Consider the following 11761-nt stretch of genomic DNA (forward strand, 5'->3'; position numbering starts at 1 on the left):
GAGATAACGGTTTCGAACAGAATGGAAATCCGCCGAAATACAGAATAGGGCTGTAAATGCCAGACCGTGCGCCTTTGTATGGAGGACAGTTGTACCAACTTAACGACCAAAAGAATCCATTATCCGTACTTTTTGACAAGCACCCCCATTCTGTATTTCGATTGATTCTAAATATTTCGAACGACTTAATAAAATTCCATTCTGTATAGTTAATTTGCATTTCGTTCGATCTGTTTCTCTTCGAACAATAAATGGACAAAAGGTTCGATATAGTGAATGCGCAATTGTAACTCGAACGAAATAACGGTTTCGAATGGAAATCTGCCGGAATACAGAATAAGGCTGAAGATGTAAATCTGAATGACGAGAATAAGACTATTCATCATAGTAATAACTACTACTAAGCCTTACACAACATTACACTAGAATGGCAGCTGTTTATTTTTTCAGCTAAATGACAGTATGCTTTATTCGAGAAATGAAACAAAGTGTATGCTAGTTTCAGTCATGGCAAAAATTTCAAATGTGTCTGCTTTTATTTTCTACTAACGCAACGTATAAATACATCGAGCTCTATCACTGTTCACTATTGGTTTCGCATTATTGTATGGCTACGGCGGGAAGCAACCGGCCTTCTCATGCAACTAATGATTGTCTAAACTTACACAACGAAAAATAAAACCACAAAAATATACAATACATACATATTTGACCTAGGGATGAATAGTAAAATTTATAAACATAATAACGATAGCTATCTCTGCTTTGCTGCGTCTATTTGTGTTTTGGCATCAGTGTCGAAATAATACTTTCAAGCGAGTAATCATAATTAAAGCTACTAGGAAATGTTTTAATGCCTTCAAGCGAGTTTGATTTAATATCAAACGTATTTTTTTTTTGAAAACAAGCGATTGGAATATCGATGATGAATTGGTTTGCCGCAATCGGCGTTTGATTATACGTTACTGTCACAATAACAAATTGATAGAACTGGTTGTTTCATTTGTTCTGTCTTCACTATTGTGTGGTTTGGGTGATTTATTTCATTATTAAGATAAATATATAATGTGATAAGGGAAGAGAGCTAGCATTGTTTTTTTCTAATTCTATAGTGTAGTATATCCTTTTGAAGGTTCAGCCATTTCATTACGTTAATTTGTTGTGTTAGCTGTGATGTGTTGGAGAAAGGTATCTTTCTCGTTTGATGTAATTGGGTTTGTAAAGTAATATGGTGTATATTCAGATATAGTTATTTTAGCTTGGTGGTATTGTTGATAAGGAGATCTGAGATTGCTGGCCAGGGCGGCTTCCAAACCAGCTCATCTTCCACGTGAGCGTGTCCTGGAGGAGTTTTTCCTCATCAGATGACAGCTGGAGAAGCGTGGAAACAGCTTTAATCAAATGCCGGGCTTCTACCTGTCGGGGAGAAGAAACTTTAGAGACTTGTATTAACTTGCGTTCGAACTTCACACGCTCACTTCTCGGCTGGTAAGAAATTTTATTATCACATGTTTCAAGTAACGGAAGTTAACTTCATCCATAACGACGGTCTTCCCACTCGTCGCTGCATTTCCGTTTTTTACGGTGTAAAAATTACCGCCACTACAATTGTTGTTGCTGCTGCTATACGCGATGGTACCATTTTGTGGTTTCCAGCTGGACGGTTCCTGCTTTTCTCTGGAATTTGAACGCTCCAGAATCCGATCGGAATGGTTCGTAGTTCGGTTGCCACCGTTCGTGCTGCTGCTGCTGTTGGTGTTATTATTATTGTTGCTATTCCTAATTTCCTCCTGAAGTGTTTTCTTCATGTCCACTAACCGTTGGTTGAGAATTTTTACAATCTACTCGAAATTATTGTTATTGGTTAAGGGTATAGACGCTTCCAATCAACAGTACCTTGTTCTTATCTGCTAATTCCACGTGTAACCTATCTAGTGAAGCCAGTTTAGCGTTTTGCTCAAGATTTGTGCTTATCAGTTCATCGATTTGCTTACGGAGCTCGTTCACCGTGTTCAACCTAGAAAGCATTGTATCGATAAAAACACATTATCATATTCTTCCTACTTTCAGGATGAGAACAAAATTATTGCCACGTAATAAATGTAAATGTATTTGTAATCTCTTTTAACAGAAATTACAGAAAAGTTACCTAGTTTCTCTGCGCAGTGTATTGTGTACATTTCGTTCATTGTGTAACTATGCGGAAAGTAGAATGTGTGGAATAGAATGCTGTTTTATTAAATTAAATTATTGGGTGTGCAATCTTATTCGTTCCGTTTCCCCATGACGGCGACAGCTGATTTTAGTTGCATCGTAAAGTGTCGACATTTGCCAACCAAGTATCTTTTACATATCATCGATTTTTGCACAACAAGTTCAATTTTTACTGCGTTGGAAACGTCGAGTTTCGGTGCAAATAAACACCATTTGCGGTAAGTTTCGATTTTCTGTTTCCAGTCCTGAAAAGTGCAGCTCTAGTGCATCGAATGCTTGTGGAAGCTTAAGGTGAACCTGCAACATCGGATAGATTTGGTAGAGAATGATTTGGACGATTTAAAAGTGATAATTTTAGTGTTAAAGACAGAAAGCGCTCGGATCAACAGAAAAAGTTAGAAAATTAGAAAAATTACTCGATCAAGATTCATGTCATGTCATTTGGAATAACTCGACAAGCTATTTCTGAACGAATCGAGTTGATTCCATCATGACAACGCTCGGCCTCATGTTCTGTTCGAGTGAAAAACTATTTGAAAAATAGCGGATGGGAAATTCTAGTTCACTCGCCTTATAGTCCAAACCTTGCCCCTTCCGACTACCATTCGTTTCGATCAATGCAGAACGCTTTGAGTGGAATACGCTTTACTTTAGAACAGGATATCAAAAATTGGCTTGATTCATTCTTGGCTTCGAAAGATGAACGCTTCTTTCGCGACGGAATCCGTAAATTACCATTAAGACGGGAAAAAGTGGTGGCAAGCGATGGATAAAGAAAGCTTCCGCGTGGGTATCCAAACATCGCTTGCTAAACGACTATCCAACTATCCAACATAATTAAATGTTGAACATATATGAACAGTAATGGGAACGATATGTTTTTTTGACATAGAATTACGTCTTTCATTAAGGGTGCCAAATCAGAAAACAGGTCACGTTTTTATGAAATAAAGTTAATATTAATAACTATTTTTGCCGCGAACGGATTTTGGCGATTTAAATACCAAACGAATCGGAAATTCCCTAAGATTTGTTTGATATGCTATATTATAATCCCACAGTCTGTATATGATTTAAATTAATGAAAATTGAAGGCACTCCCATTTCCTCATACATTTGTTCTGTCGATTTGTGTGCTTTTCCGAACAGAGCTGTCAATAACTTATCGACTTATCGACAAGCAACGAAGGGGCGGAGACGAATGAATCGTTAGATTTAAAGTCTCCGTAAACAAAGAAAAAGAAGAAGAAGAACGAAGGGGAAATCGTAAGATGTAAAGTCTCCGTGAACAAAGGAAAAGAAGAAGAAGAACGAAGGAGAATATTTGCCTAGAGTATAAACAGTGGATCTCGCTGATGCAAACCTTCATTCTTCGCGAGCAAATCGACTGTACAACATCGTTGCTGGGCGGGCTGGACGGCGATGGATCGAATGCCTTTCTCAGGGCAATGGGAGTGGAGGAATAATATTATGGATAAAGTAAAGTTTTCCAAGGGCCTTTTTGAAGGTTAGAGACGAATGAACTGAAGAAGTTTAAAGTATCAAGCAAGGAAGGAAGGCAAACTTTCTGTATCGTTTTGTATTGAAAGCAATGAATATCGCTTGTTCTTGTTTTGCGTCAACACATGTCTTCGTTTTGGATTGAGCTGTGAACGCGACCAAATTACTCACTCGCTGATGTCTCTAGCCTTGCAATCATTGCATCAAACTGACGCCATTGCATTAAAGTTCTGAGCTACACAGTTGTGTGGGTAATCATCTAGCTAGGCTGTCGTCAGCTCACCAAGAAAATAAATGTTCTGGAATTTTGTCAGTGATTTGGTTTCGCATGACGGTAGGAAAACACTCTCCACAAAGGATGACAGCTAAGTTAATCAAGACTGGCAATATTAACAGAAAGGGCTTATGTTGAGAAGAGCGCAGATAGGGAGATAAGTGTGTGTATATTTAGTTGCTTCAAGCCATCGTATATGGATATTTGTATGCGTACGTGCGTGACTCATAATCCGTACGTAAAAATATTGCATCTTCGCTATGCTGAAACCCCATTTGAATCTACTGCCGTGAGCATTGGCCCTGTAACGATGCAACAATCGCCTAATTTTTCAATAACAATAGTTCTCAGGAATCAACAATAGTTCTCAGGAATCAACATTGGATGCACTGAAGCAGATGATAGCTAGAAGTGTCGTGACATTCCGGCGTATGAAGCGACGACGACTAATACGAACGTCCGATGCGACCAAATCGAACCTTTCTTAAAAAAACGTAAATGCAAACAAAATGCGGGAAGGGTGGTTCGAATATATTGGAAGCTCTGAGATCGCAGCATTTCTATCTAACGTGTGTGTTACGGGGGTTTCGGAGGTTCTATTCAGCACGCGTTTTTATCAATGTATAGCGAGCTCAAAGCTGTATTTATTAAGAGAAACAATAATTAAACAAGAACTTTACATTATTAGGTTTTACCTACATTTGATCTCCTCGTTTTAAATTCAAAAGCACGACAGGATGATTCAATTATTTAATAATTTGGGAATTCAACTTTATTTTGGGTTCTATCTCTACTCCTTTTTTGTGATTAGCAAAGAATGTGTGGTACGAGAGAAGTTTTCAGAATGACAGTGATGACAGCTAGCTGTCAACGATTGTCTGGGTGCGTCATGGAGTGGCACCGTCCGGATGCGCAGGTTCAGATCAAGTCATCAGTGGCGTAGTTTGCTTCCCCCCAACAGTGTGTGACCTATACAACGGTCACAACTGCTTTTTCTTTCATTGGGTGAAGAATTGCAGGGTATTGTACGAGTATGTAAGTTGAGGCCAAACCTGACGAAAGGTCATTGCTACACAACTTTTATTAAGAACAACGAAAGTAATTTTTGATGAACAATCGACACCGCGGTTGAGCACGAAGCATTTTCGTGCACAAGACAACGATCGGAGAAATCGATTATGAGTTTCCAGGTCAGACCAATGAAGAATGTACGTCTTCGTGAGTATAGTGCAGCAGATCAGGATCGTTTCGTCAGGGCTCAGTTGCTCAAGGGCATGTCCAACAGCGAACTTGCTAGAACTGCTAGTACATTTAGTTACGAAGTAAAATTCATCGTACAATCGGCAACGAGAGGTGAAGTGTATGTAATAGGAGGGCTCACTGGAATAGGTGCTGCCCGTATTGGAATTGAAATGCAACAAATGCGGTCAACTTGGGCATTTTGCTGCAACTAAAACGCGTTAATGTCGTCCTGGAATTCAACTATAAAAGGTGTAACACTCCAACTGGAACTGGAAGCTTTGTAGTAGATTTCAACTTATCCATCAGGAACGGAATATTTGACAAAACTCATTTGTGTCGTGATTCCAGTTGAACTTCAAAAAACAGCGAAATTTAAAAGCATTCTACGAGAGCGAGTATGGTGACCTGGCATAGCCACAGATGTTGATCAATGGTTCATGCGAAACTTGTACCATAAATGGTAGACCGGTGAAACCAATTCCAATGCAAAAGATATTCACTCCTAAAACGGTTTGGGAGACGATTGCGCTCGATTCCAATAGTCCACCATTTAATACTGAAGAATATGGAAGCTATTGTTGTGGAACAGACAATATTCACTACACCATTTTTCCCACAACAAAATGGGTTAGTCTAAAAATTCATTAGAATTTTTAATAAAGCTAACCGGAAACAACTACAACGATGGGCTGCAGGCTGCAATACAGCCGCATAATGCTGCTGCCCACTAAACCACCAGTTTATTCAGAGGAAGTCATGCTGAAAAAACCAGGGTGGTTTCACTATTGAACCGAGGTTAAGCGCTCATTGATGAACAGTTGCTCAACGAAAGGGACGCAAAGACGAACTGTCTATTAGGATAAAACGCGAGACGCTAGACCGTGCAATGTTCAGCCTGGCGACACCGTAATAACCGAGCAATAATCTAAAACTAAGGGAGATTCAAGATTTGACAATGGACGTTAGGTTGTAGTACAAGAGCATAATGGTAGCTTACTCTTGAATGACAATGATGGTATCCGCTCAGACGACATGTCACTCGAACGATAAAAGTGTATTCATGGCGAAAAGTAGAAACTAAAGAACAGAGTCCGGAGGAAATTCCAAAAGCAAGCAGAGGAAAAAAAGAGCTCCTGGTTATTCATCTGACTGTGCGATTGACAAGGATCATTCAAACGGTTTTACCTTCACTATTGATCATCAGACAGACACACCTAAAATAAAACAGTGTAAGCGAGCAATATATAAATATATGTTTTTTTTTAAATTCCACTTAAACAACCGCCATGCATGCAAAATAATGTCATTGATATTTCTATTCCAAAATAGTCAACTGAATGATTCGAAAACAAGAAAATAATAGATAGCGCAATCAATGAATTTTGACAGTTGGTGTGTTATCGAGTGCGTGCAGTACTTGTTTCTATCGCTGCGCGTTGAGTACACAGATGGCACCCAAAGAGAGTGTCGTAATTTTTTTTATTTCCTACCCTATAACATATGTGGACATGTGGCAAACTATATTAGTTATAGATAGATAATCCAGGTCAGAATTAACCGTGAGGACTGTAATCAGAGAAAATTCACGCAGCAGAATATTTTTAATCATATTTTTTGGAGTATTCCGTATCGTAGATTGAAAAAAATATAAATTGGTATGACAGACAAAAGACAAACAAAAACAACACAAAAAGAAGAAGGGAGAAGGGAGATGTGAGGTGCGTGGAAGAAAGATCAAATGCACAATACCCTACCCCTCGCAGCTGACAGTATAACAGTGATGTTGGTGTCATATCATAGCACCAGTAGTAGCATACATTTCCACTTCATTTCCTTCTTCAGCAGACAACGGTGGAATAGGTAAGCCACGCTTAATATTTCCTCTCTGTATCGGGTGATTTCACTGTAGGATTATACAAACAGCATTGAGGAACCCGTGCAGTGAATATCAGAAGTTTCACAATAAATAAAAACAAAGAGAGGGTATAGCGGGAGGGAAATATTTACACTAGGGTATTGGTAATGAATTTCTGCTGAGGCAAATATTCAGTCTTTTTCCAAGCAGTTAACATTGTTTGTTTTCTGTCGTCAATGCATTGAACTGACGTTATGAAGCGATGTTAAGGTTGTGCACCAAAAAATTATTTTGGGAACACCAAATTATCCAATGAGTTATATCAAGTTATTAATTTATTTGGGTTCGCGTGCCAGTCGCAAAACTGTTTTCAACTAGAATTGCATTTGCACTAATCTTGATCATAATGAAGCAGTGCTACTCTTTTCGAAGTTGTTGAGATTAACATATAGAGTTTATTTCGTTTATTTAGTCACCAAGAAAGTAAATGTCGATCTGAAATGTTGTATGTGATTTGGTTTCGCTTGCCAATAGCAAAACTTTTTACACTAAGGATGACAGCTGCGCTTTTCCCTAGCATGTATTGTTTTGCGAGCACAAGAATGAATCATCAAACAATTATCGTCAAATTATTCTACAATAAAAAACATTTCAGGGCGACCAAACTGGTACAATGGTTATTTCAAAATTTTCGTAGCATTATAAAATAATATCCGCAGTTATAAACAAGCAACTTGAATTAAACTACAGCGTAGTTCTACGTCAACAATGTGGTTGTGTCTTGAACACAACCTACTATAATTTTTTTTCTTTTCTTCATTCTTTGTTTATATAGCTTCGTCAAGATAAGCGCGTTAGAATTTTACGACTCAACACAAACAAGACCCAAGCGAGAATTGGGCGAATGAAATAGGACCCTAAACGCATTAGTTTAAGCGATAGGATCAGTGCAACAAACCATAGTGCAGCGCTATCGTATATGGTAGAGATATCGCGTAATGTGAAGGAAAAGGATAGGGTACATAATGCTAATGTTTATTTTGGGATCCAACGCAGGTGGCGTAGAAAAAAAATAAGAATAGAGGATTCCCCAGATAACATTGGTAGTTCCAGAGAGGAGTTATCAAAAAACCAAAATCTAGGGAAAATTAATCTCCTTGGTTAAAAGGGCGGTTTTCATAATAACTCCACTTCGGCACCTTCTATCGTGCTACGCACTACACAACGATTGATCACCTTTTTTCTACCACCATCACTCGGTTGTAACACTGGTGGAGTAAACAAAAATACCCAACAACCGAACAAAACAGCTTTTTTCAGGGCCACCAAATAATTTAAATAATCAAAAACTTAAACGATGTACTTTTTCAAACATATCAAAAATCAGCATGCAACAGATAACCTAACGTCAACTATGCTAGGACACAACTCACCTATGACTTTTTAAGTAAAATATTTTGTGGCTATAATTTCGTACTCATCCTTCAATCATACCTTTTATCCAAATCCCTCTGCAAAAGGAGAGCGCGCTCGTGTATTTCCTGTGTTTCATCTCGCTCCTGCCGTAATTCCTGTCGCAGAATCTCTTCCTGCTGGGAAAGTTCGGCGTTTTTCATCAGAATCGTTATCTTCTCCTGCTGCTCCCTGTTGGAACAATTGTTTTAGCATTACAGAAAGATCATTTTCCCGCCAAGGTGATAAATAATTTGCTCACATCGCAAGCTGCCCATTGAGCTCCCGGATGCTTTCCTCGAGCTGCAAAATCTGCTTCTTATGGGCATTCACAGACCTATCGGACACCTCCAGCGAATCCAGCAGTCGCTGCTCCGTCTCGGTGAGATTCGTTTTGATACTGTTCAGTTCAACCTGCAGTTGTTCCTGCGCGCAGAAAAATAGCGAGAGGATAAAACGTGTAGCCGCTACTGTAGCGCCGTGGGTTGAAAGATTTCATCGCCGATGAAATATTTCACTATGCCCCGGTGAAATTTGCGAGTGTCGATTTCCCGGCGGGAGAAAATGCGTGGAAAGCAGAGAGGAAAAACCAAACCAAAAGGGCGGAAAGTAGTAAAACAAACAAAATTCACCGAACAAATATATTAATACTCTTTATTGACTCAAACTTAACTAAACAATTTGAATAAATAATACTAAATCATTCAGAATTTAAATTTGTAAGGAACCTCGTTTCTCTGAAACAACCTGTTCTTGAAAACCTTTGGTTAAAAAAATCGGTAGCGCGAAATAAGCACATTAAAGCGAATGCCGCGTAGCTACGCGAAAATGAAAGCAATTAGGTACGATAAGAAAACCTAAATGTGCAGTTAACCAGAACGCACCAAACTGATAAGAAACTACTCAAAACATAAACCCGTTTCGCCCAAGTTTGTTAGTGACTGTTTTTTTTTTTGTTGGCAAGAAGAAAAACCTCGCTTTGTGCGATTGTGTCACTTGGGGGTACTTACAAGTTTGGTGTTTAAAAATGTCACTTCTTCCTCACGCTGCTCTCGAGCATCCCGAAGGGCCGAATTCAATTCGTCTATCTCTTCGCCCATCAATTTTATCTGGAAAAAAAATGTAATTGACACCTGACTTGGACGTCTCGGCGGGAATTTAATGCAACCATATGGTACCTTGTTATCTCTCTGGGTCACCTCATTTCGAAACTTCTCCAGCTCGAATTCGAGATGCTTCCCTTTCTCGATGAGATCATCCTTGAGTTTAAGGATTTTGCGTTTTTCCGTTGTCTCCTCCGCTACTTGACGGGACAAACGATTCACTTGTGTTTCCAGCGTTAAGTTTTGATTGCTCCAGCTGCCTTTGATATCGGACAGATGCAAATGTGCTTCTTCGAGACGCTGCTCCAAAAGTTTCCGTTCCTGCAGGAGCGATTGCACCTTCTCGTCAGTATTGCCGGAGGTGAGCAATGCGCGGCTTTCCTCCAGGACCTGAATACGACACCTCAGATGTCGATTCTCCTCCTCACCGGCGGCCAGTTTCGATCGAAGATTATTTATTTCGATCGTGGATGAGTGGCGCACCTTCTCCAAATCATCCTAAAAAGAAAACAAGAGGCGCATTACATATTTCCGACGCATTGTTATCTATCTTTATCCACACTGTGATAAGATAGCTACGATTTCCTCACCTGCAGATCTTCTACCATGGGTTCTATCCCCTTAAGCCGATGGAGCTCCTGTTTCATATTTTCAACCTGCTGCTCAGCCGCTTTCTGCTGTGATATCCGGTCCACTGCTTCCTGCTCCCTAAACATTAGCATACTCTTAAGCTTCGAGATCTCGCGCTGCTGCAAGTTTTGTATCTTATCCTGCTCCTCGCACAGCAAATCCTTCTGCACCTGGGCCACCTTCAGTGACTCCTCCAGAAGCTTGTTGGCCTCTTCCAGTCTCATTTTGTCCTCCTCGATCACACGTGCTTGATTCTGCAGGTCATTAAACTGTCCCGACAGCTCCTGCAGCTGTGCCCTGGTGGCGTTCAGTTCCGCTTCCCTTTGCTCCAGCAGACTCAGCTCATCCATCGAGACCATACTGCTGAAGGATTCCGGTCGGCTACGCTGATACCGGTGGGCAGCTGTCATCCCGCCTCCTGGCTGAACAGCACGCGTTGGCAGCGACGTAACATCACTTCCGGTCTCCTCCTTGATCTTGTTTTTCAACGAAGCGAACATGGCAACGAACGAACCAAAGGCTCCCCCCAAACGCTAATAAAACCACACGCACTAATCGTTGCCTAATCCCGCTCGAAATCGTCGACACGATTCAATGAGTGGCGACGATTGCGAAACATGTTCAGTTTGCTCGGAATGAAACCTCCGCGGCGTTCGATGTGTCACAGGAAACCTTCCCAACTGCGACTTTCGGCACTTGCCACTGCATTCACGGCAATCTTTATCGGGGGAAAAACACTCGCGCGCGTTAACTCAAAACAATAGAACCATTTCAAATTGGGTTTACGATAAGAACAAGTTGTTTTCATTCGCCCTAGTCGGAAGTTTTCTTCAATTAAAAAAAAAAACAAGTGTGAAGGAACTTTTGTTAACTCATTGCGTCGGGCGACAAAACATAAAAAATGAAAAAAAAAACAGCTTGATAATGGCACTGGGGTTTAATACTATCACTAAAACTATGGCTAAGTACAACTAGGACTAGAACATATGACTGCGCTCGGAATCTGTTGTGGATATTCCTAAAAACTAAACATTTTATCGAAGATTAATTCAAAAACACGGAGCAGCAGCCTGCAGCGAATGGTTCCGTGAATGAATGAAAAGTTGTTTTTTTTGACACCTTGCTCTGTTTGCGTGCGAGGGTGACAGAAAGGGAAACTTGTTTTCAGAAATTGCGCATGTCGTGAAATGTTTCCATTCATTGTTTTGGGTTGCTAGTAATGGCGATGACGGATAGAGGGCAGGTTGGGTATCCTTTGCTGACTTCCCGATCAAAATTTATTTTCGGGTTTGTTTTCATTCTTTACGAATTTACGCAAAGTTGAATCAGTTCATGCGACACCTACATTAGTGCTCAGAACCACAAGAGTGATGATGTTTGTATTTCTGCGCGCTTAAAAGCAAGATTTGGTCGTCACTAAGTGGTGCGGACTCAATCCACTTCATTCTCAAGCAAATTCTTGCATGTTTTCAAGCGATTTCTTGCAATAAA

The 11761-nt window shown here is 40.1% G+C and overlaps 1 protein-coding gene across 1 annotated transcript; it reads right to left on the reverse strand.

Moving 5' to 3' along the window:
• Window positions 1-476: 476 nt before the first annotated feature.
• On the reverse strand, window positions 477-11390 carry LOC129774776 (golgin subfamily A member 1). Its single transcript, XM_055778732.1, has 8 exons — window positions 10231-11390; window positions 9716-10138; window positions 9548-9646; window positions 8800-8963; window positions 8580-8729; window positions 1897-2017; window positions 1479-1841; window positions 477-1416 (listed from the first exon to the last, which is right to left on the reverse strand). The coding sequence occupies exons 1-8, from the start codon at window positions 10768-10770 to the stop codon at window positions 1255-1257; spliced, it is 2022 nt and encodes a 673-aa protein (XP_055634707.1). The 5' UTR covers window positions 10771-11390; the 3' UTR covers window positions 477-1254.
• Between the last annotated feature and the right edge of the window lie 371 nt (window positions 11391-11761).

Source organism: Toxorhynchites rutilus, chromosome 3 (genome assembly GCF_029784135.1).
Source record: "Toxorhynchites rutilus septentrionalis strain SRP chromosome 3, ASM2978413v1, whole genome shotgun sequence".
NCBI lineage: Eukaryota > Metazoa > Arthropoda > Insecta > Diptera > Culicidae > Toxorhynchites > Toxorhynchites rutilus.

What these genes read in the sequence shown, in the direction of transcription:
- LOC129774776 (XM_055778732.1), bottom strand. Translation starts at nt 10,770, where the DNA reads ATGTTCGCTTCGTTGAAAAACAAGATCAAGGAGGAGACCGGAAGTGAT. An exon ending in CCATGGTAGAAGATCTGCAG is followed by an intron (nt 10,139 to 10,230) that starts GTGAGGAAATCG and finishes TTTTCTTTTTAG; the next exon opens with GATGATTTGGAGAAGGTGCG. An exon ending in TGACCCAGAGAGATAACAAG is followed by an intron (nt 9,647 to 9,715) that starts GTACCATATGGT and finishes TTTTTTTTCCAG; the next exon opens with ATAAAATTGATGGGCGAAGA.